Here is a 26805-nt window from a genome sequence, read left to right as displayed (position 1 = left end):
GGCATGCGACCCGTCGACGTTACCCCCGCGATCGCCGAAAAACTCTTGGATACTGTGTACAGCGCGATAAAGATCGCGGGTCCGGCAAAGTTCAAAGTAGGTGACCCGGTACGCGTTAGCAAGTACAACACGATCTTCGAGAAAGGTTACACGCCAAACTGGACCACCGAAGTGTTTATGATCGTTAAAGTGTAGCGTACTAATCCCGTAACCTATCTACTCGAGGACTATCACAAAAAATTAGTCGCTGGAGCGTTCTACGAGTACAAGTTGCGTCGCGCGATTTATTCGGACGTGTATCTCGTGGAAAAAGTACTACGTAGGAGAGGTGACAAAGTTTACGTGAAATGGTTGGGATTCGATGGATCGCACAACTCTTGGATGCACAAGGACAATGTGATTTAATTCATACAAATTGTATTTTATTTTGAACATATAAAGAATATGAAATACATATAAAGTATCTGAAATATGTAAAATATATACAGCATATAAAATATATGTAAGATGTATACAGCATATAAAATATGAAATATAAAAAGAAAAAAGAAAGATAGAAATATATATTTCTTTTGTTTTCCTCATTCATGCATACATACATACATACATACATACATTACATTACATTACATTACATTATAAGGGTATCCTATAATGTCCCCACGGTAGCGTGTCGGTCGAATCAGGTACGATATATCGCTTGTCGTCGTACGGACTCAGGGCGATTTTTGTCTCACTGATTGTGTACACTTCATGTAATTTAGATCTTATACAAGACTGCTGACGCGTCATTTCAATCTCTTCGTTCAAACACTGCGTGTAATCGACGTTACTCTTGACGCCTTTTACTTTTTTCGTGTCTTTCTTACCATCTAGTCGCAACGCGTACATTTTTGCCCTAAGCCCGACGAATTCGGTCATGATGGCGTCATTATTTTCATCCTTCATTAAACCCAGTATCTTTTTATTTGCGAGCGGTATACCGTACACATTGTCCACTGCATAATCGCTGGTATCGAATCTGTCGACGTTGCGCTTTATATTCTCATATACATCTTCACACTCGATGTGATATATGAGACTGTCGGTGTCGGTGTACATGACTTTACATTTCTCTCGATACATAGGTACCATGTAATCGTGGTGAAACTCGTACAAACATGTCTTGGATATGTCGAGTATACACATACCGACATAGATTGGTTTATTAAATTTCACCTCGAGATTGCGCAATTCAACGGCGATTAGATTCTCCGAAAACACGCTTCTACTATGAAAATTTGGTTTTGCGATCATCGCCTCTGCGCTATATCTTCCATCCCATGTGACACGAGTTTAATATTAACGTGATTGCGCACATTTTCCATCGTTTTGCCAAATACCGCATTATTCATTAATTTATATAAATTTTTTTCAAAATCATTTTTCGCGAGTGTTCGGAATTGTGTATTGAGTTCGATATAACTGCGAAGCCATGGAGATTGCGAAAACTGTAATATTCGATGTATCTTTGTGTTTTCCGCCAAAAAAATTCCACTAAGGGATATCTTTTTTTTGTCATCTCGAGGAGACCGGCATCGTTTCATCACCGATCTTCCTGTATCTTTCTCACGGCTACCCATAGATATAATTACGGTCTGTTTATTGCACGATTTGTTTTTATCATCCATCGGCAGAACTCACCATTTTATTTATAAATATTGTGATCCCGAATAAACGGCTCTTCCTAGAAAAGAAATGAAGAGAACATCGCGCCGATTCGATTGCACGTGCAATCTTGCGAAGCGCTATTTGTTCATAATATAATATAAATATAATATAATATAAATTCGATGATCCAAACATCGGCATCCGCCTTTGTAATACACCGCGCCGATTCGGCCACACGTGCAATCTTGCGAGACGCTATTTGTTTATAATATAATATAAATATAATATAATATAAATTCAAGGATCCTGACATCGGCACCCGCCTTTGTAATACACTGCGCCGATTCGGCCGCACGTGCAATCTTGCGAGATGCTATTTGTTTATAATATAATATAAATATAATATAAATATAAATATAATATAATATAAATTCGAGCATTCGGACATCGGCACCCACCTTTGTAATACACACGCGCCGATCATGAAGATATTCCAACATGCAACTCTCAATAAACGGCTCTTCCTAGAAAAAATGAAAAGGATAATGGTTTTTCGTTTCTGTTTGAAAAACTATATTACCTTGTCGGCATTCCCCCGCGTGACGTCATTCCCCCGCGCCATCAAAATCCCTCTCCGCCCGCGTGACGTCATGCCCCCTCGCCCGCACGGTTTTCCCTCGCCCCGCATACCCCTCGGAGGACCTGGCTTAGAACTCTCCTATATACTCTTTTTGCTTTAACAGAAATTATAGAAGATAATTTAGGACTCCATACTGTCGTAACCCGACCGTCTTAATATATTAAAGGATAAAACAATAAAGTGAAACAGAAAAGTGTAAGAAAGAGCTGAGTAAAGCAAAGCAGTAAAATTAGAAAAGAGATCAAGGAAAGATAATTAAGAAAGAGTAAAGTAATAAAAGAATATTAATAAAATAAAAGTAAGATACGTGACTAAAGAGAAGGAAGTCACGGTCAAGTTTTCGGAAGCTGAGTAAGCAGCTGACAAGCGGAGCACGAGACATGCTCCGGTCAGGGACACCACACTCCTCCCTAATCAATGACCTAATTAATTAAGATATATAATAAGCGCGAGATGCACCGACGCTGGCTACTCACTCGCTCAGTAATAGTATCAAAGTACCGTACGTATCGCGCCCGACTATTATAATCGCGAATAAGTGAAAGCGTATTAAATCTTACAAAATATACTAAATTATACCTAACGTCCGGAAGTGTTTTATTTCGAGCGTGGATCCTAATCCTTTGGGCGTACAAATCCCGAAAGACCTTTTCCTTAGCGGCTAGAGGCACAACAATACAATTTTTGGTTTTTCAAAAAGTTTTAATTCGTTATATGCATGTAGAGTTTGTTTAGCTGATAAAAACATTCTACAAAACCAGATATCAAAAGAGTCTAAAATATTAAGAAGTTGTTAAAATTATGCTGCTGATTGTGCTACAAACTCTCATGGTATCCAAGAGGAATGTATTTTTAATACAATTTCTAGTTTTCATGTCATTGAAAATATATGTTTTGATGTTATGCATGATATTTTTGAAGGTATCTGTCAATTTGAAATTGCTAAAATTTTACATAACTTTGTATACACGGAAAAGTTACTTTCTTTGGATACTTTGAATAATAGAGTACGGTTTTTTGATTATCCTATTAGTAATAATGAAAACATTCCGTCTATTGTAACTAAAACATTATTAAAAAATGAATATCTTTTGACTTCGGCATCAGAAATATCTACTTTAGTTAAATTTCTAGATTTAATTATTGATGATTTGATACCTGTCAAAAATAAATTCTGGGAACTGTATATAATTCTAAGAAAAATTATATGTATAATAGAAACATCAATATCAACAAGAGAAATTTGCAAACTGCTCGAGACGCTAATTTCGGAACATCATAAATTATATTTAGATTTCTTTAAAGAAAAATTAAAGCCTAAACATCATTATTTGATACATTATCCAATAATAATGGAAATGGGTCCTTTAGAACATCTGTCCTGCATGCGTTTCGAAACTAAACACAAAGAAATGAAACAAAACGCTAAGATGGTAACATCGCGGCGAAATCCTTCATATACATTAACATTAAAGCATCAACTAGAATTAACATATCGATTCATTCAAAATAAGAGCTTCGAAAATCGTTTTTCTGTTGGCGTCATTCTAAAAAATACACTGACACAGTTAGACAATTATAACAATTTTAAAAATGCACTATTTGAAGATATTAATGAAAATTATTTTCCTGTATCGTGGTTAAATATTAATGGAACCGTATATAAACCTGGTATGATCGTAGAGATAGACGCAGATGGTATATTTCATTTGTTTAGTCTTATTCGATATATTATAATAAATAATGATTAATATGTTTATTATGTTTATCAAAATATAGCAACACTAAGATTTTCGCAACATGTATATGCATTTGAAATCGCACAAACAGAAATATGGGGTTGCATTGCTCATGCAAAATTGATTTCTTTGATTCCTAATAATATACATATTATAGCAGATGGAAACTCTTATGTTTCTTGCAAGTAATTTTTATATTTTTATATTTGATCAAATAAAAAATCATTAAAATATGAATTTTTTTAGTTTTAAACATATACTATTTTAAAGGGTTTTATTTGATGTATGTATTGTATGTATATACAAGGCATATCGAAATTGGAGAATAATAAGATTGCAGTATGAAAGTTTATGAAAAATTGAATAATAAAAGTGCGTGCTATTTTTTATTCCAACTCATAATTTTTGAAATATAAAGATTTAAGTTGGCCAAGTTATATTTAGAAAGTTGCCTGTTTATGAGCCGCATGTGCGTTAGTATTAGTGACACACGTATGATCCACGAACAGGCAATCGTCTAAAACGTATCCTGTGATTGATCACTTTAAGTTCTTATGTTTCAAAACTATTGTTTGGAATATAAAGTCGCAAATATTTTATTCTTTAATTTTTTACGAACTATTTTGCAATCTCATCATTCTCGAATTTTAGGATATCTCATATATATATATGTAAAGAAAATGAGTTTCTTTAAGTTGAATTTTGCCGCGCACCTCTGGGCGCGGGTAAAGTAGAGACCATGCTGTACAGTGGAGAAAGGGGGGAAAGAAAAGGAGAGTGAACGGAAACTGAGGCGAGAGAGGTTACCTGATAGAAAAACGATTAAGAGTTAAACAGAAAGGATTTACTATAAAAAATTAAACTTCAATTGTCGTTTCTTTGTTTTACAGGTAAGAATATGGATGTAAATAATGTAAATAGGGGTGCAAATAATAAACAAAAACTTTGTTTTACAGAGCAACGCAATCTGTTCGTCATTATAGTCAATCCCTAACCAAAAAAAGAGATAGAATACGAATACCATTATAAAACGACAATTTTGTTTAGTATGAAAATGAAAAAATTAAAATTCGAATTTGTGGTGAAAGCAGACGCAGATGGAAAGACAAATTGGTTGGCACTAACCTCAATTACTACACCTGAGGAAAAAACTTATACTATCCCAGAACAATACCAACCAGTGGGACAACACACAGAATTAACAAAGACTAACACTTATAAAAAAATAAAAACCACATTACAAAAAAGACACCAGACAAGAAAAGTCTGGATCAATCTAAATGAAGAACTATCAAACACTTATATAGATGAAGATGGAAATTTGCAATTTAAAGAATATTTCTTGGAAGAGACGACATCAGAGCCAAAGCCTGAAGAACAAGCTGCCACTACAGTCGGTATCACAGAAGAAATGTTGACAAAAATATTAGAACAATTCTCTAATAAAAAAACTGAAATTGATACCGGGAAAAACTTAAGAAAGTTGTCAGACAAATTTGCTTTGGAAAAATTTACAAATAAAAACTCAAGCGGAATTCAATGGATGGAACTTTTTGAAAGGGAATGCAACAGATTAGGTGTACAAAAAGATGAAGAAAAAATTGAAATCCTTAGACTATTCTTAGAAGGATCATGCTTAGACTGGTACAGCTCCATGCTCATAAAGCTCACACTGGATTCAGCGTGGGAAACCTGGAAGGAAAATTTTCATGAGACTTACGCGGATAAAGGATGGACCCCAGTAAAGTATGCAATTTCATTTAAATACATAAATGGACCACTATTGGATTACGCACTAAAAAAAGAAAGAATTTTGCTGGAAATGAATAAATCAATGGATAAAAGCACTTTAATTGATTTGATTGCGACAGGGTTACCAGATTTCGTGACAAATAAAATCAATAGAGAAAAGTTAAAAGAAACTGAAAACCTTTTTAACGAACTAAGAAGTCTGGAGCACTTAGTAAGAAAGAATACTTATGAAAAAAAGAAATACACAAACCAAAACCTAAAAGAGAAAAATCAAGAAAAAACACCATGTAAGATATGTGAAAAAATTGGTAAGAAAAACCGCTATCACCCTGAACATGCGTGTTGGTTTAGAACCAAGGAAAAAGATGAAGCAGACAAGAAAAACCAAATAAGATATGTTAACAGCTCTGAAATAGAAGCCGAACTAAATGATATAGATCAAAAAAACTAGAAACCCCACCATTAATCAAGATAAAACTACTGTTGCACAATACTGTAGAAACATCCGGGGTATATGACTCTGGTTCAAATGTCTCTCTGATAAACGCTAAATTGCTAAAATTGAAAAATAAAAAAAATAGTGCACAGAATACGAATCTCCGGACGATTAATGGTGAAAAGAAGACGAAGGGGATAGTTAGAATGAACGTTCAAATTTTTAAAATGGAAGAAGAAACTGACCTATTGGTGATAGATGAAGAGAATTTTGATTACGACATCTTAATTGGATTAGACATGATAAAAAAATTTAAATTAATCCAAGACGAAAATCTGAAAATCACACAGAAAATACCTGACCGAGAAGAGGAGAAATATAAAGACAATAATAAGACAACTGAAAGAAGGAAAACTAAGGAAAAGGAAAAGTTAAAGAAAAAAAATAAAAGCCAAAATATAAGTGAAGGAAAATGTTGGAAAAAATACTCAATAAATTTTAACGAACATATAGGACAAAAAAATTTCAAAATACAAATAAATCTGTTGGACTATCAGCAAAAAGAAGAAATAGATAGATTGATAGAAAAATACAAGACAGTTTTTGCAAAAGACAAATACGACATAGGTACGGTGAAAGAATATGAAGCCCATATCGACTTGTTGATCGACAAATATTGTAGCAAGAGGCCGTACAGGTGTACCATAGAAGATAAAAAAGAAATTGAAAAACAAATCGAAAAACTATTAGAGAAAAACCTTATAGAGGAATCATATAGCCCGTTTGCAGCCCCAGTAACACTGGCATTTAAAAAAGAAGAAAATAGAAAGTCGAGATTATGTATAGACTTTAGGGATCTAAATAAAATTGTGGTGCCCCAAGCTCAACCTTTCCCACTAATAGAGGACTTAATGATAAAAACGAAGAATTGCAAATATTTTTCAACATTAGACATAAACTCAGCCTTTTGGTCGATCCCACTACGGATCGAAGATAGGAAAAAGACAGGTTTCGTGACACAAGAAGGACACTTCCAATGGACGTGCCTACCATTCGGATTAAAAACCGCACCAGCAATATTCCAAAGGATACTAAGCAATATTTTAAGAAAATATAAACTCACCGATTTCGCAGTAAATTACATAGATGACATTTTAATATTCTCAAAATCCTTCGCTGAACATATGGACCATTTATGCAAATTACTGGAAGCAATAGTAAAAGAAGGTTTTAGATTAAAATTCACAAAATGTACATTTGCAGAAAACTCGGTGAAATATTTGGGACACATCATACAAAACAATACTGTAAGACCAGTGAAAGATAATTTAATATCAATTAGAAATTTCCCGGTTCCAAACACACAAAGAAATATCAGACAGTTTCTAGGAAAAATAAACTTTTACCACGAATACATACCAAAAAGTGCAACAATACTAGACCCACTACACAATTTATTAAGGAAAGGCATAAGCTTCAAATGGTCAGAAGAATGTCAAAAATCATTCAACGAAATTAAGGATCTGCTATGCTCTCAACCGATCTTAGCAATATTTGATGAAAATCTACCAATAAACATCTACACAGATGCATCATTACAAGGAGTGGGAGCGGTCCTAAAACAGATACAACCAGACGGAAAAGAAAAACCGGTGGCCTATTTTTCAAAAAAATTAAATGATACCCAAAAAAGAAAGAAAGCAATCTATTTGGAATGCTGGGCAATAAAAGAAGCAGTAAGATATTGGCAATACTGGCTCATGAATAAACCATTTACAGTATTTTCGGACCATAAACCACTGGAAAACATGAATATCAAATCTAGAACGGATGAAGACTTAGGAGATTTAACGTACTACCTTTCACAATATGATTTTCAAATAAAATACGCCTCAGGAAAAAGCAACCTAGAAGCAGACTGTCTAAGTAGGAACCCGGTACTGGAATCATATGAAAATATGGATGAACAATTGAAAATTGTAAACTTCATAAGACTAAAAGATATTGTAACAGATCAGGAGAAAAACGAAGACATACAACACAGGAAGGACAAACTAATACTAAAAAAAGATGTTTACTACAAGAAAGTTAAGAAGAGAGAAAAAATAATCTTATCAGAAAAGTTCAGCATGGAATTTATAAAAAATATACATGAAAACCTATGTCATATAGGAATCAAACAGATGCAAAAGAAAATAGGAGCATTCTATGCAGCAAAGAATATAACAAAGAACATAAAAAGAATCTGTAAAAGTTGTACAGTGTGCAAAAGAAATAAATCAAGAGGACAAAACAAAGTTGGCTTGATGTCTCAATTAGGCCCGGCCAAAAAGCCTTTCCAAATAGTCTCTATAGACACAATTGGAGGCTTTGGAGGTTCACGGTCCACAAAGAAATATCTACACCTACTAGTAGATCACTATACAAGGTACGCGTACATTCTGACATCAAGAACACAAAACGCAAATGATTTTATAAAACTAGTAAAAAACATTACAGAAACTAATGAGATTGGTATGATCCTCGCGGACCAATACCCAGGAATTAATTCGGAAAAATTCAAAGAATTTCTGGAAGAAAAGAGTATACCAATGATTTTTACAGCAGTGAATGCACCGTTCTCGAACGGATTAAATGAAAGATTAAATCAAACAATCGTCAATAAAATCAGATGCAAAATAAACGAAAAAGAAAGAAAAATAGCGTGGACAACCATAGCACGAGAATGCATAAAAAAATATAACGAAACGGAACACACGGTCACTGGATTTGCGCCAGCATACTTGTTAGAGGGCACAGATGTTACAATACTGCCAAACGAATTAAAACAAAAAAATACAAAAGAGGACTGGATACGAGACAGAAAGAGGGCACTGGAAAACACTATAAAATCCCATGAATATAACAAAGAAATATACGACAAAAATCGAAAACACTTTGAATTCAATGTAGGAGACATGGTATTGGTAGAAAATGGAAACAAACTGAACAGGAAAAAGCTGGACGAATTGAAGATTGGACCATACCAAATTATAGAAAAAATATCAAACTCGATATTCAGAATCAACACCGGCTACAGAAGATCAAAACCACATCTTTTCCACATCTCGAAACTGACCCCAATCCCAAGATTAGAAGAAGAAGAAGAGGGAAAATGAAAAAAGGAAGGAATCATATATTTAAAGAAAATTTTATGGTGAAGTTTCTTCCTCGCGGGGGGGGGGGGGGAGATGTAAAGAAAATGAGTTTCTTTAAGTTGAATTTTGCCGCGCACCTCTGGGCGCGGGTAAAGTAGAGACCATGCTGTACAGTGGAGAAAGGGGGGAAAGAAAAGGAGAGCGAACGGAAACTGAGGCGAGAGAGGTTACCTGATAGAAAAACGATTAAGAGTTAAACAGAAAGGATTTACTATAAAGAAATAAACTTCAATTGTCGTTTCTTTGTTTTACAGGTAAGAATATGGATGTAAATAATGCAAATAGGGGTGCAAATAATAAACAAAAACTTTGTTTTACAGGGCAACGCAATCATTCGTCATTATAGTCAATCCCTAACCAAAAAAAGAGATAGAATACGAATACCATTATATATATATATATATATATATATATATATATATATATATATATATATATATAACTTTATTATTACAAGATTATTATGATGATATTATTTGATATAAATTAGTTGATTAGAATATAAGATTATCTGTTAGAAATTATTTGATTAGATTATAAGATTATTTGATTAGATTGTACGATTAGTATTAAATTTCACTAAACTGTTATATATGTATATACAATATAATGTACGTAATAAATAATAAATATATGTATTAAATAAAAATATATATTTATTTAATTAGAAGAAATAATTATTTTCCTCAAAAATGCATAAATTTATATAGACATAATAATAATGTATTTCAATAAAATATCTGATTAAAGCCAATAAATCCATAATTCATTCAACTAAACATTCGCGATAAGTAAAAAAATATTTTGTAAGAATAAGTTAATATTATATAAAATAAAAAATATACTGTACTATATAATAATACAAAGAAATTTACTTGATCTAATCTCACATTTGATTAATTTGAAAATATATGTTGCTGCTTAAACTCAATACATAATTTAAATAAGATATTAAATATTTAAATCAAATATTGGAACAAAATGGAAAAAAAGCCAAACGCAGTAATAGGGACGCAAAAATATTTATTTTGAGTTACAAAAATCGGGAAGCGGACGTTTCGGCCCTTCCATCATCAGCACGAAAATTAAATCCTCTATATCAAAAACGCATCACAGTTAGATATAAATGAAAACGCATAGTTACATAGTAACGGATGAAACAAAAAGATCTCTCAGGCCATTCCTAAGGTCACCAACCATTCTCCAAAGTATCGAAGTCGTCACGAGGAAGAAATCTTCGATTGAGTTGACACAAGTTGACTCCGGCATGTTGGTATATGTTAGGGTCTCGTAATAATTGTACACGTGATTTGTATTATACACGTGTATTATTCACTTAATAGTCCTAAAGAAACAATGTTATATAAATCAGTTTTAATATGCTTGTAAAACAAAAGAATAATACAATAAATGAATAAGACTTTAGACTCTCTTCTATTACTATAACTAAACGTTTCTCTGCTCGAAGAACTCTTAATTTTTCTATACTTACGCTTTTTCTCTTTATCCTCGTCTCGTCTATCTACTTCCGTACCGACTCTCGCACCCGATCCCTCCCTCTCTCTCTCTGTCTCACTCTCTCTCTCTCTCTCTCTCTCTCTCTCTCTCTCTCTCTCTCTCTCTCTCTCTCTCTCTAGTCGCGCGCGCTTTCAAAACTTTACTTAAACCTAATCTTGCAGAATTATATTTTAACACCTTCCCTTAATTCTGCAAGTATCTTATATCTACATATGACAACAGTACAATATATGAATCCTCTTCTTTTTCTTTCTGTTACAATACAATATGTTCTTTTAGCGTTTTAAATTTAAAATCTAACCTAATGGTTTAGTTAATATATCTGCAATCTGTTGATCAGTCGGACAATACTCGATATTAATAATTTTCTCTTTAACTAATTTATGTATATAGCGATATCTTACATCAATGTGTTTCGATCTTTTACTCATTATTCCATTTTTAATCAAACTAATCGCACTCTGATTATCCACTATTAATTTAATTTTCAAATGTTTTCCTGCCAACTTTTCGATTATCGATTTTAGATATTAAATCTTTATAACATTCAAACGTCGCAATATACTCTGCTTCCGTACTTCGCAATTATTCGTTGCTTTCTGGAACACCAACTTATTGGGCCGCCTCGATAAAAAATGGTATAGCCTGTGGTACTTTTGCGCGTCTCTGGATCATCAGCGTAATCTGAATCACTGTATGCAATTAATTCATCTGTGCATCCTTCTGAATGATATTGTATACTATCGTCTATAAAACTTCTCAGGTACCTGAAAATACATTTTACTCCGATTACATTTATTCTAGTCGCCCATTCTACATACCTGCTTCCAAAATTTACACTAAACGCTATGTCAGGCCTCGTATTGTTTGACAGATAGAGTAGACTCCCGATTGCCTCTCGGTATGGGTAATTGTTATCTTCTGTTTCACCTTGTATTTCCCCGGTTTCTTCTTTTCAATTTTTACTACTGGTGTATTCACAGCCTTTGCCTCGACCATTCCGAATCTTTTTAATATCTTCTTTATGTACTTCGTTTGTGTAAGTTTTATTCCCTTCTTTGATTTGTTTATTTCTATTCCGAGAAATTCTTCCGGTTGTCTCGATACTGTTGTTTCAAATTCTTCTTTTAGGTTTTTTATCAAGTCTTCTATTTCTTCTTCATCTTTTCCAATTATAAGTCCGTCGTCCACATAAATTGCTAAAATCAATGATGTTCTTCTTCGACGATAAATACATTGTTCTGCTTATATTGGTTATAAACCTTTTCTTTTCAAAAAATCAGTAAATTTTTGATTCCACTTTACAGGTGCTTGTTTGAGTCCATAAAGTGCTTTATTCAGTTTGCACAGTTTATTACTAAAATTGTATTTGAATCCTTCAGGTGGGTACATATAGATTTCTTCATTTAACTCAGCATACAGGAAGGCAGTCTTTATGTTTAATGTTATTATCCTGTAATTTCTGTCTGCTGCTAGTGCAATTAATATCCTCAATGAATTTGTATTTATAACTGGACTAAATGTCTCCGAATAATCAATCCCATATCTTTGTTCACATCCTTTAACAACCCAAACGTGCTTTATGTTTACCATTGCCTTTTACGGTAAATACCCATCTGCTATGTAATGGTTTTACGTTATTCAATTTTGACGAGTCTACAAGAGTCCACGTTTTGTTTTTCTCCAAGGAATCCTTTTCATTTTTTATTCCTGCTATCTATTTTTCTTTATCATCTCCTGTAATAGCTTCTCTATAGGTTAGTAGAGCATAGTCTTGATATCTTTCAGGAATCTTTCTATTTTTTTGTAATCTTCTTAAAATATTTAATGATAAAGAAGCATGGTAAAGAGGCGAGTGATTTATTATTAATTCTATATAGTTTGTATTTGAATAGTCATAAGAGATTTCCGAAAATAAATACATTTAATTAAAAATAAAAAATATATTTAGAAAATATATTTAAAATTATATTTAAAAATTTATATTTATAACAAATATATATATTAAAAAAAATACACATTTAAGTAAAGATATTACATATATTTTCAATACATCAAAAAATTATGCATTACCTCCAAATTTTATTTTAACTTTTGCAATACATGTATTGTCATATTACTTTTAATGAATAATTTATATATTGTTAATATTTGCTAAACTTTTTTTATAACTTAATTTTTTTATAATAAATAGTATATGTGCAATTGAAATATCGACATTTGAGAAATAAAACTGTCTTTAATAAGAATTATATTACATTTTTAGATATAATTTGACAAATTAAACGTCTTGTGTATGTAAAGCTAAAAGAGATGATGATTACTCTAAAAGATGACAAATAAAATTACATTGTTTTTAAACATTTTGATTTTTTGTATATGTAATTTGTATAATGAGACACATCAAATATTTTCATATGTTTAATTTATTCTTAGTGCTAATATCTTTGAATTTTTAAGTTTCAGTCTTTTGTTGATCAAAGTGACATAAGTTTTAAAAATTTATGTAAACATATAAAGTAACAGTTGATAATTGTAACATAACGATATTTAACTTTTAAAATGATAACTTTATTAACGCCGATTACTAATTAAAAATTTTACACATATATCATGCACAAAGATCTGATTACTAGTTTAAATAGTATGAGCTTTACCAAGAAGGCCCGATGCTCTCAAGAGAGAATGACATTCGTCTCAAAGACCAAACGTACGCTATGAGTGCGAACAATAGAATGAAACGTGTGAATCTGCGGTTCAAAAGAAGTGGCAAATACGCATGCGCGACTTTTGCGCAAGAAATTCTTTTTATAAATATATTTTCTCAAATAACACCAATTTTCTTAAATAACACCTTGAAATTACTCCGCTATCAAATCGATCGCATAATTAGGGACTTTATTGCGAGAAACATTGTTAAACTGTGTATATTCTATTTTTGCCGCGTTCTATAGTTGTATCGGTACTTTGTGAATTACACGGAATTACATGCAATTTATATTAAAATTTACACTAGAAATAAAAAAGGAATAAAATACTTGTTCGACCAATGGAAAAAGAAGGGGATGTGTTCGAGTAACGAACATTTGTTACTTTACTATCATGTGCGTTCCAGACGTCGCAAGAAAATGACCTGTCTCGAGACTCAATATTTTAATTTGAATAGGATTCTTCTGCTCGCTATTGGCGTATGGCCCTATAAACAATCGAACTTCACTCGATTTCAATTTATTTTTTTGTTTATTATTTTAACTACAAGTCTTATATTTCAGGTAAGCTCTAATGTATATATAATGATATTATTAATATATATAAGAAATTATTACAAAAAAGCAATATTATACCACATATGTAACATAAATATCTTACAATTTAGATTAGGAGGAAATTATATTAACTATAAATTATAACTGTATATAGTCACACATAGGAGTTTGCACTTATTGTTTAATTTTACATTTTAAATAATTAATATATGTATATGTATATATACAGGGTGTTTTATTTTAATCGCCTCAGGCAAATTTTTCGAAAACTGTGCCCGATAGAAATGTTTGAGACAAAAGTTGCATGGTTTCGAGAAAACCATATGATAAAAATATGGGTTTGACTTTAAGTGACCTTTTTAAGATGAGGTCAATGCGATGTTTTCTTAAATAGAATCCTCCATTTTTTATTGCATATTCTTGTAGCTTATCTCGAGAGCTTTTCAAAATACTATAATAAAGTACTTTTTTATTAAATGCTTTTTAAGTTATTTTATATTTTAATCTGACATATTTTGATATAAACAATAAAATATCTCGTTAAATATTTCAATAATCTTATTATAATACTTTTATATACAGAATAATGAGACAAATCAATCAGTGTAAAAAAAACAAATAATTATTTAAAAAAATACATTGTAAATAATTACATACGTTTTCTTAAAAACAATTATTTTTTATATCAATTGAATTGTCTCATCATTCTGTACATAAAAGTATTACGGTAAGATTATCGAAAACTAAATATTTTATGAGATATTTTAGTTTGCTTCCTTATAGAGGAAGCTTTGTTTCCGTGACAAAATTTTTTTTCGAGTTTTTTATGCCAATGTGTTTAGAATGTTTCAAAATGTTTAAAAATTATATTCCTAAAAAATGTCTGTATGTATGTATACATGTATGTATATACGTGTGTATGTGTGTATGTATGTACGCAATATATTGTACAATCTCACACTTACGCAATTTTTGAGATATCAGAATAAATTTTTTTTACATGGATAGAGTATCATTCAAGAATGATTGGTATTGAATTTGGTGAGAATCGACAAAAAGGTTTATTTTCTATAAAATTTTTAATTTTTTGAGAAATGCCTGTACACGTTGTAACTTTCGCAAATTTTGAAATATTGGGTTAAATTTTTTTACATAAATAGAGTATCATTCAAGAATATGGTTGGTATTGAATTTAGTGAGGAACGGTGATTGCTTCTTTATTTTTTTATTCTGCTCACAAAATTTTCTCTGTAAGGAAGCAAAAATTGAAAAATCCGCATGCTTAAAGGAGCTTAAACTTTGTGAGATAAAATAATGAGGAAGCAATGTGCAAGTTTCTAATTTGCATAATTCAGCTTGTTTTATATTTTATTTTTTATATCAAAATATGTCAGCATAAAATATAAAATAACTCAAAAAGTACTTAATGAAAAAATACTTTATTATAGTGTTTTGAAAAGCCCTCGAGATAAGCTCCAAAAATATGCAATAAAAAATGGGGAGTTACGTTTAGGAAAACATCAATCACATTGACTTCACTTTAAGAAGATTACTTAAAATCAAGTCTATATTTTTATCATATGGCCCCGTCGACATCATGCAACTTTTGTCTGAAACATTTTTATCTATCGGGCTCAGTTTCCGAGATATTTGTCTGGGGCGATTAAATTGAAACATCCTGTATATATACACTGTCGAGCAATTAAGTTTCGAGACTCGCTTCGCATTTTCGAACGTTTAATTTGTTTGTGCTGCCATTTTAGGGGGTTATTCACAACTCAATACTCAACACGTGGTGCAGGTTTTAAATTATTTGGTTTAATAGTTAATGAGATACAGTCACGCGAAGTTGCGTTACAAAATTTTGTTTAGAAATTGATGTAATACAAGAAATGCTTAACAATGCGCCAACATTAAATTCTACGTTAAACTAGAGAAGTCTCCAACAGAAACGTTACAAATGATTCAACAAGCCTACGGCATGTCAGCTAAGCATAAGAGTAACGTTTCGAAGATATAGATGATATAAAAAAATATGAATCAAATTTTAAAAGGGCTTGCTTCAGAGGACTATCAGAGTTGCTTTGAACAATGGCAGAGACGTTGAACTGTGTCGAGTTAGGTGGTGACTATATTGAAACTTTTTAACTGTCTAAGATTTGTACGATCAAAAATAAATTTTTTATACGAAAGTCTCAAAACTTAATTGTTCCACAGTGTATATATATATATATATATAGCTGAAAGTAGAGTAAAACCGGGTAACTTTTTGGATTTGTTTTTCTACAAAAACTCTGAGAATAAAAAAAATTTTGTCAACTGTTAATAGTCTTTACTGAACTTTAAATTATGAGAAAATAAGGCTAGTTGCTGAAAAAAAAATTTTTGGTTATCAAAAATAATAAGATTTTGTGGAGAAGTCAAAGTACCCGGTTTTATCCTACCCGTAGAGTCAAACCGGGTATCCATTTGAAAATATACAAATCACCGTGTAATTACAAAATTTAGATTTATTTTAATCAAAATACAATATAAAGATATATTCTATTGACAAAAATCACAAGTAAAGATATTCTCTTGTTCGACATTGCTGCAGGACTTCCTTATTTAACTTTTTAGCTTTAGATGTCTCAAAAAGCCTTTTTTTTAGTGGTTTCTTTTTCTGAGCGTTAGTTTTCGTTTTCAACTGTTTTTTGTAGGGACACAAAATCAGGATTCAACACTTCTTCTTCTTTTCATTATATGAGATGTGTAAGATGTCAAAGTACCCGGTTCTGCCTTAACACAAGAAAAGTAACAAATACGGCGGTTAGATTGTATATTCCGGCGTACAAAATGCTGATCAAAATTAATCTGATATACTCTCTAATATGTACAGAATGCAATGCTGCATTTACCGAAACAAATGCTCTATGTAGAAAAAGTGCACGACAATTCGATTCTTGCCTCGATATCGATTTTCTTTAAACTAAAAACTTTGAATTTTTATTAAAAAAGAAATATCGTGTGCATAGGGTTTGTTTTAAAATAATGATGGCGCCAATTTACAACTAATAACACAAGTTAGACATATTATAGATAGTAGCATTTATTACGAAAAAATAGAGATAGCTAATTTGACTCGCCTACCCAGTTTTACCCAACTTTTCCCTACATATATGTAGGGGTTTAAAAAAAATCGATATCGAGGCAAGAATCGAGTTGTCGTGCACTTTTTCTACATAGAGCATTATTTATTTATTGATATATATATATATATATATATATATATATCAATAAATAAATTTTTATTATGATATTGAGAAAGCAAACTTTTATCTGTATTGGTATTTTTATTTTTCATTTATACATAATTCGTTTTATAAATAGTATTTTCCAAATATATATACAAATACAATATTATAAAAGTTATTTAAAATAGGTTCAATAATACAAAATAAAAATATGTGCCTGTGTGCTCATGCTCTTATGACTTTAGAAAAATAATTTTTTTTTGCAAACTTGTAAGTAAAATTATTATTTACAGTGTAGTCCATTTATTTCACATAAATGTACTTTGGATTTCGTCATCAAAGTTTTATCTTCCGCATCTTTCTTTGCTCTCTTTGTGATAAAATATATCATGTTTTATGTTAATATCAAAGCTGTGAGTATATAGCGTATAAAATTGAGAGTTTACAGAATAATTTCTAAGTTAAAGATTTACTCAAACACATAAACACACAACAAACAGGAAAAATGTTTTAGTTAAATAAATTCTTTTATGTAAACAATCTTATTTATATGTCATTGTTATATATAAGAAAGGTGTATAAAATTGTCCAAAACAACAGGTAAAAGATTTACTGGAACAGCTACAGTATATATATAATGAATTAAAAGACAAAAATGAATTTGCTATCATATTCGCATATGGATGCAGTGCCAAACGTTGTACCGCTGTACTTACTAGTAAGATATTTTTAAATTTTTAAATAAGGTCGTATTTTCTTTTGTAACATGCAGAAACTGTCAAGGTTTCAGCGGAAAATCGAATAGAGTATACAAGATTTTTTCTATAATATCACATATGCATATATGATATATCAATTATGTCTATCAAAACATTTGTGACACACACATTTATAATGATTAGTAATAACAGATATAAAAAATTGTTTTTTTTTTTGTTAATAGGAAACAAACGTTGAAAATAACGTTTTTATATAAAAAAAAAAAAAAAAAAATAATAATAATAAAAAAAAAGATTGGTGTTTATTTGTTTTCTTAATAAATATATTATCATTTTTATTTATTTTTTTATTACAATAATATAATAAGAAATAACTAATGTTCTTATATTTTAAATTTCTTTTTCAGAAAATGATTTTAATGAATTAGTAGTAAGGCCTTTGCGGCAGATTACATAAAATACGATCATTTCCAATTATTTTCAGTCAATCTAGTTGAGAATTATCTGAATTCCGTTGTGTTTGATATCACATTAATCGCAAAAATCTCATTAAATTTTTAAAATAGCGTTTAAAAAAATTAAGTAATAATATAAGAAAACTTTATATAATTTTTTTATTATATTAAAATAATGGCTAAAATACATTTTTAAAAACTACACATGTAAAATTATTAAATATTACAAATTAAATTATAAATGATTATAAATACAAAAACTGTGGAGATCGCAATGATGGCGGTCGGGGAAAAGATAGTTAAGACATGTGCTCGAAGGGAAATGTGCGGGTAATTGAAGTAGAGAGAATGGAATCGGAGCGGAGGAAAGGATTAGGAAGAACGAAAAGGAAGGAGAGAGACTGGAGGTCGATAAGGAACTAAGAAGGAGGAATTAGATAAGGTAGGGCACAGTAAAGGCGCACGAGAAGAGTTGAGTGGGAAGATCCGAGAGGTGGCGCCGGATATATGAAAAGAACTAGGATCGAGCACATGGGAAATCAATGGAAATCGATAAGGAAATGGAAAGTAGGAGTGGAATACGTAGTTAGGAAAAGTAAAGAAAAGCAAAGGTGCAACAGAAATGAAAAAGGAAAAGAGGGACTGGATTATGGAGGCAGAAGGATAACAAAGGAAGGAGAAAGAAGAGAAGGGGAGAGCAACAAGTGAGGAGAGCCGAAAGAAGTGGTGTGATAGAAGAGGAGAGGAAGAACCGGGGGAATCAACAGGGGAAGGAGAGGCGGGAAGGCAGTGAGAGAAGAGAAAATGAAGAGCGAGAGAGAAGAAGGAGAAGGAGAAGAAATATGATATGGAGAGGAGTCAAAGAAGAAAAGCCAGAGAAGAGAAGGAAGGAAATAAGCCGAAGGAATGATGGAGGAGGTATTAGGAAGGAGGACAAAAATAAGGGGGGTGGAGAAGAGAGTAGAAGAGGAAGGAAGAAAGTTTTTGATTATAGAGATGGAGGATGAAGGGGAAAGAGAGGAACTGTTAGGGAAGAAGTATGAGATTAGGAAAACGTGGGAAGTGGGAATAGAAGACTTGACGGACCTATGTGAACTTAGCACCCGACTTTAATAAAAAAAATTTTTCGTACATGCATTCGATTACGCTCGGTTTGTACCCGTTTGTACCACTTTTTATTTTGTTTGTACCTCAAAGGGGTAAAAGTTACGAAGGGTTAAAAAATCATCAGCACTCCACTTTGAGATACAGTAATCTTCCAAATGCCATTTGATTAAGCATTGTTTGTACCCGTTTGTACCGCTTTTCATTTCGTTTGTACCCCTACGGGGGTGGAAATACGGAAATCGTCGAAGGGGTAACTCCGCCATTTTTAAAGATATTCGAAATCTGTAAACGGGTGCTGTTTCGTAATCGTTTGTAGCCGTTTGTACCGCTTTTCATTTCGTTTGTACCCCTACGGGGGTGACAGTACCGAATTTTCAAAATAAGGGTAGGAACTAACTCTGCCATTTTTAAAGATATTCGAAATCTGTAAACGGGTGCTGTTTCGTAATCGTTTTTACCCGTTTGTACCGCTTTCCGTTTCGTTTGTACCCCTACGGGGGTGAAAGTACCGAATTTTCAAAATTATCCCTTCCAGAGTTACCCCTTCGACGATTTTTTAATACTCCGTATTTCCACCCCCGTAGGGGTACAAACGAAATGAAAAGCGGTACAAACGAGTACAAACAATGCTTAATCAAATGGCATTTGGAAGATTACTGTATCTCAAAGTGGGGTGCTGATGATTTTTTAACCCCTCGTAACTTTTACCCCTTTGAGGTACAAACAAAATAAAAAGTGGTACAAACGGGTACAAACCGAGCGTAATCGAATACATGTACGAAAAAAATTTTTTATTAAAGTCGGGTGCTAAGTTCACATAGGTACTTGACGGAGATAGGGGAACAAGGGATGGAAGAGAGGAAGCTAAGGTGGAAACTGTTAGAGAAGGCAAAGGAGGAAAGAAGAAAGAAAAGGAGTGCGGTAGTGAGTAATAGGAGGATCTGGGTAGATGGGAAGAAATGGAAGTTAGATGAGGAGAGGAAGGTATTGTGGGAGAAGAGAGGAGGGTAAAATTTAGCAGGGTAAGAGGAAAGTGTTATAGACGTAGAAATAAGATTAGCGGTAAGAGTGGAAGAAGAAGGAAAGATACGGACGGTAGAAAGTATATATGTGAGGATGGGAAGAAGGAAGCGAAATGGAAGAAGTGTGTGAGGAGGAGAAATAAATTTAGGAGAAGATAGGTTAAGAGAGTAATGTAAGAAGAATTGGAGAGGAGGAAGGGAGCAGAGAGGGGAGGATTTGTAAAAAATATAAGAGAATGTGTAAGAAAGAGGACTTTGTAAAAACTTTGTAACCCCTTTGGGGAACAAATAAAGCCTATTATCTATAAAAACTGTGTTTTTGTATTCATAATACAGACAATTTCTTTAACTTAATTTTTGATTTATTTTTGGAGAATTTTCTCAATTACAAATGTTAATTACATAACTATATAGCCAATTGAAATGCGATCTCAAACTTATTATCTAAAAAATTAAAAATATTGACAAATAAACTGCAATAATGCAAAAATAAAAATATAAATATTTAGAAAAAAATCATGGCATGTTGTTTGTAGCCGCGCCTTCGATTTACACGTCCACATTAACAGAATTTATTTGTTTCGCCGATCGGAGAGATAGGACGTAATTGATTTGTCCGGGTTTAGTTTGTTGAACAGTATTTATTCCTTTCGACACCAACTCCCGGACCGTCTTAGGTAATCGCACGCGACAGCAAGATATGAGCGGACACGCGAATTATCGTTTAATTATAACTTTATGAGCGTGAGGCGTTCGGTGTGCTCCCGGTGAAGGCTTGCGACGAAGTGTCTTAACGAAAAACCTTCTCTGCGATCCACGTACAATAGTCCTGGTTGATACGGGTACTACAAAAAAGGAGGAATTTCGATCGTTCGATTCCGAGAGCCAATCGGCTATCGACAACGAGGTGTTTGTCAGAATCGAACGATACGAAGAAACCGCAAACACGGAATGAAAACAAGGCTTCGCACGTAACGTCTCGCTTTAGAACGTTCGAGAAACAAAATTAATAATATAGTTTATAAAACGCTTACTTTCTTGAACATTGTTTTTTTTCCAAAAAAAAAAAAAAAAACTTTTATAAAAAAACAATTTTTTTTTTGTTTATATTTCTAGAAGGTACAAACATATATACATATATCTATTAATCAAATAAAATTGTAAAAAAGATTCAAATATGCAATCAATTATACAATATAATAATCGATCACAAGATTAATTGATTAATATCACTATAGTTGAGTTACTATCAATATGTTAAAATTTATAATGCATGAATGAACTTGAAATAACATAAACTAACTTAAGAAAATTATATGACAAAAATTTGAATAATAATTGCTCTCTAACGCTTTTAGTATGTGGTATCTGCAGTCTATGTGCTCTTATAGTTTTTGAGTTATGGTCGGAAATCTTCCATGTTATATTACCAATGAACATATCTCGATCGCATGGTTTACCGTTTATAATGGAATATTTCGTCGATCAAGAAATATATTTCTATTGGATCTTGTTACACATTAATGTATCGTTCTGCGTCGGAATAACTGCAATGGTGGGAATAGGAACAACGCTTATTGCGTATTTTCAACATATATGTGGTATGTTTAGAATATCCAGGTAAGACACAAACATAGAATTACGAAGATTCGAGTATCAAATAAAATAGTTTTTTTATCTTGAATAAATCTAGTGCTTCTTTCATAAAGGCAAAAAAAAGTACAGTTCGATAAATATATTAATTGCAGTTATCGCATTAAACGCGCTATGCAAATTAATACGTTAAAAAATTATAAACTTAAAAATGAGGTTTTAATATTGGAAGGATTAATTAGTGCCGTAGATATTCATCGGCAATCTATAAAGTTAGTATCTATACTGGACGATAAATACTTATATGTATATACATATATATGCGTACATACAAGTATATAATATTTCTAATAATATCTTTGGTTTTTAAAGATTATCCAAACTTTTGGTATTCAAAATTGAGAAAATGTTGTTCAGTTTAATACTAGTCGGAGTAATCTCTTTAAGTCTTAATCTCTTTCGAGTAAGTTTCGTGTTAGATTTCTATATCCACTATTTTCACAAATAATAATTAATTTATACACATATTTCACGTTATATTCTCTCTCTCTCTCTCTCTTCTTTGTCTCTTTTCTCTCTCTCTTTTTCTTGCTGATATCTTTAATTTTATAAAATCTACAATTATAGTTTAATCATAATCGTTTACTTATTAATGAGCTCTATCGTGTATAATGTTTAGGAAGTGTAATAAATGCAGATGCAAATCCATTACAATCACATTCTTGTGTTTTAGATTTTTCAAATCATATCATACGGAGATGATATCAAGGAAATCTTACTTCCCTTTATATTTGTAACTATTTGTATTCTATATATGTTCGTAGCCAATTATATTGCGCAGGATTTAACAGATCATAATAATGATCTCTTTGCTATCGTGTAAGAGACATTATTTTATACAAATTGTATAAAATCTCGTATCTTAAAGAGTTTATTAGATGCAGGGAGATCAATGTTATTGCCTAGAAATATATGTATACAGTATGTCTGAATTAAGTGGATACGCGTAAATATTTCATAGAATATTAAACATACAATACAAAAAAGTTCAAACCAAAGTTGTTTGGTTAGAAAGAGGGCATAATATGACAATTAGCTACGCCAATTAGCTGTGGCCTCTTTCTAACCAAATAACTTTCGTTTGAACAACATTTTTGTATTTTTAATTTTCTATGAAATATTTACGCGTATCCATTTAAATCAAACATATTGTATGCTATCTTTACATGATTGCGTAGGTACGACGTTCAGTGGTATGAAGTTTCATTACATATACAGAAACTGATACTATTTCTGCTACAACAAGGAACAAAAAAATTTGCTGTAAGTATCGGTGGATTATTTGTCGGATCGTTGGAGTGTTTCGCCACGGTAAATAACAAATATATCATCAACTTATACATATGAGGCAACATATTACGAATAAATGTTACAGTTGGTGAAAACTTCGGTTTCTTATTTTACTGTAATATATTCAACGCAATAATAAGGTAAGAAAAACAATAATAATGAATAAATTATAATCTGGCAAAAATTAGTCAACGAAAAATCTCAATATTAGAATTATATTACATTTAAAAGTTAAAATTGCTTTATTATTAATCCTATGGTTTGTATTTGAATAGTCATAAAAAATCTATAAAAATAAATATATTTAATTAAAGATACAAAATATATTTAAAAAATATATTTAAAATTATATTTAAAAATTTATATTTATAACAAATATACATGTAATTAAGGTATATTAAAAAAAATACGCATTTAATTAAAGATATTACATTTATTTTCAATAACATCAAAAAATTTATCAAAAACATAAAATAATTATGCATTCCTTGATTTATTTGAATATAAAACACGAAATAAAACATTGATACAAATTTACTTTGTTTTAAATTATTCTTAAATTTTATCTTAACTCTTGCGATACATGTATTGTCACATTACTTTTAATAAATAATTTATATATTATTAATGCTTGGCAAACTTTTTTCATTGCTTAAATTTTTTATAATAACCTATATGCAAATAAAATATTAATATTTGAGAAATAAAATCGTCTTCAATAAAAATCATATTATTTTTAGATATAATTTAATAGGTAAATGTTTTGTGTATGTAAAGCTAAAAAAGATGATTATTCTTAAAGATGACACAAAATTAGTAATTATATATGTATATATATTATATAATTGATTTGGTTAACGTTATGTCGTTTTTAAGCATTTTGATTTTTCATAATTTATTTTTTCGTGATTAATGGAATTTGTGTAATGAGACATGCAAATATTATTTTTGGTAAATATTAACAAAAGGGGATGCAGCCTCAATGACCTTGACCTTGACATATGTTGTCAAAGTCATCGCCCTGAATAATTCTCAAAAACTTTTAACCGTCGCTCGTTATTCATTAAAAAGTTATTAACAAACAAAGATTTGTAAAAATCAAGGTTTGTACATAGTCTGATAATGAAAAACTTGATATTGAACTTGTTAGTTTATAAAAATGGTCTTATACATATTACACACATACACTTAAACAAACATGCAAATTATTATACAGTTCATTATTTTGACAAGCAGGCGAACGAACGATTATATATTCAATAACTTCGGCATTTACCTCTTTCGGTATTGTGTTTTTGGTCGTGTTGGTCTGTAACGTTGAGTTTTTATTGTCAGCTTGTACGGAATTAGTAGTTGCTTTAAACTCGTCACTATCCATCAACGTCGATAATTCAGATTTTTCAAATTTCTCTTCATCTTCTTCTTTTTCTATTGATTGCTCAAATTTTTGCAGATTTTTTTCTCTATTTTATTTCTATCGCGGAAAATCTCATCCGCTCTACTGATTTCCTCGTTTTCGTCGTCCTCGTCGTCGTCGTTGTCGTCGTCGTCGCTGACGCTTAAACTCCAATTATCCGGAGAACCACGAGTAGCTCGAGTACTAACGTTCGTAGCGTCGTTGGCGATATTATTTTGCTCGATCAACCAATATTTTAATTTATATACGTTGCGTAAGGCGCAATGAAATATATCGAATTTTCGAAATCCGTGATAACCACAATATCGTCCACGCGCTTCCCCCTCCGACAAATTTTTGAATGCGGGGGAAATATCTTCCAAATTATATACATTTCTGGAGAGTAGATTTTCCAAGTAGTTTACTTTTTCGATATCTCTGACGTAAATGTAACGTGCTTGTCTTGTTATTTCACGTAGTTGCGTTGTAAAATATTTTGGATTAGCTTCACCGTCGAATCATTCGATACCATGATAATTTCTTGTAAGCCAATTGTTTCCATGCCTTACTTTTCCTGGTAAATCGCCAAATGAATGCGGAGGCATTATAATCCAATGTCCGACGAATGGAGCGTCAAGCGCGATAACAGCAACTTCCTTAGGGATAAATTTCTCATTGGCATCGCGGAAACCCTGTATGTCGATGACGATATTCATTTTGTGAAGACTGGAGCGCTCACGATAGCGAGGTTTAAACTGCTCGCGAAGCGTCGACGTTCGTGTCTCGAATGAAACTGAATCCTTTTTTTTGTTACGTTATACAATTTTTGATATTTTATGCTGTTGGCATTTTGATTGAATGTGGAGGGGAGAAAAAGGAGGGAAATTTTCCGAATATTACGTTGTAACGGTCAAATACCTGAGCGCGATAAATATCTAACCGGCAAAATCGACGATGACTTGACGAGACAAATCGATTTCAATTACATTATCGAATTCGGCGTAAATAATACAATTAACGGTCTCAATGAGAGCCTTCTCGAAGCGCACTTCTAATCGTAAACTGCCATGCCTCACGAGATTCCAATGCCCTGCGTAATTAGCAGACAGATCAGGTGTGAGATCAAAAGCAAATAACGTATATCCCTTGGAATAATCTCTACTTATAGAATTTCCTTCGTTCAAAAAATGGATGCCCGTTCCCGCGAAGAGAGTTTGATAAGCTTCGACGTAAAGCGGTTCCTCCGGCGAGAAAACCGGTTGTAACGGTCTACTAGGAATTTGCATACCGTCGACGTGTAGCGAGAAAAAATTTATTCCATAATTTTTGAAATTAAACGGATTTAATTTTCTATCCCCATTAAATGCTTTATTATTAACAAATCCGACTGTTATTCTTTTTGGAAGTTGACCGAGTATTACATTATCCAACGATTCACCCACAACACCACTATGAATCGTAAATGTTTTAACTTCGACTCTCGTGAGCGGATATTTGGCCGTAACTTTACTCAACATTCTAGCGTGCGCTAATAACAATCTTGCGCTTATTTTCGCCCTTCTCGAGTAAGCTCGCATCCAGTATATGAATTTTCGATGATGAACCGTTACTGTCCATAAGACAGAACGAATCTTTCGAACAAACGAGTCTCAAGCGTACTTCTACGCCGTTAATTAAAAATTTGTCTTGATTGAAAACGTCGCAATGGAGATGTCCTATAAGATCTAGCGCT

At 31.8% G+C, this 26805-nt stretch overlaps 1 protein-coding gene and 1 long non-coding RNA gene across 2 annotated transcripts; one reads left to right on the top strand and one right to left on the bottom strand.

The window, feature by feature from the left end:
• Positions 1-10423: 10423 nt before the first annotated feature.
• On the bottom strand, positions 10424-12714 carry LOC138941686 (uncharacterized). Its single transcript, XR_011448185.1, has 3 exons — positions 11511-12714; positions 10612-10759; positions 10424-10508 (listed from the first exon to the last, which is right to left on the bottom strand). It is a non-coding gene; the product is annotated as an uncharacterized lncRNA (long non-coding RNA).
• Positions 12715-13993: 1279 nt separating this feature from the next.
• LOC138941685 (odorant receptor 9a-like) lies at positions 13994-23865 on the top strand. Its single transcript, XM_070311534.1, has 9 exons — positions 13994-14204; positions 17725-17844; positions 18032-18149; positions 22093-22354; positions 22483-22599; positions 22700-22790; positions 23061-23206; positions 23566-23698; positions 23763-23865. The coding sequence occupies exons 1-9, from the start codon at positions 13998-14000 to the stop codon at positions 23811-23813; spliced, it is 1245 nt and encodes a 414-aa protein (XP_070167635.1). The 5' UTR covers positions 13994-13997; the 3' UTR covers positions 23814-23865.
• Positions 23866-26805: the final 2940 nt, after the last annotated feature.

This window comes from Polyergus mexicanus, unplaced genomic scaffold (assembly GCF_030449975.1).
Source record: "Polyergus mexicanus isolate NDT 795.1 unplaced genomic scaffold, iyPolMexi1.0 SCAF_20, whole genome shotgun sequence".
Taxonomy (NCBI): Eukaryota; Metazoa; Arthropoda; class Insecta; order Hymenoptera; family Formicidae; genus Polyergus; species Polyergus mexicanus.
This window is presented reverse-complemented; position numbering and strand designations above follow the sequence as displayed.

What these genes read in the sequence shown, in the direction of transcription:
- LOC138941685 (XM_070311534.1), top strand. Translation starts at nt 13,998, where the DNA reads ATGTGTTCGAGTAACGAACATTTGTTACTTTACTATCATGTGCGTTCC. An exon ending in CTACAAGTCTTATATTTCAG is followed by an intron (nt 14,205 to 17,724) that starts GTAAGCTCTAAT and finishes TATTATTTACAG; the next exon opens with TGTAGTCCATTTATTTCACA. An exon ending in TTGTACCGCTGTACTTACTA is followed by an intron (nt 18,150 to 22,092) that starts GTAAGATATTTT and finishes TAACGCTTTTAG; the next exon opens with TATGTGGTATCTGCAGTCTA.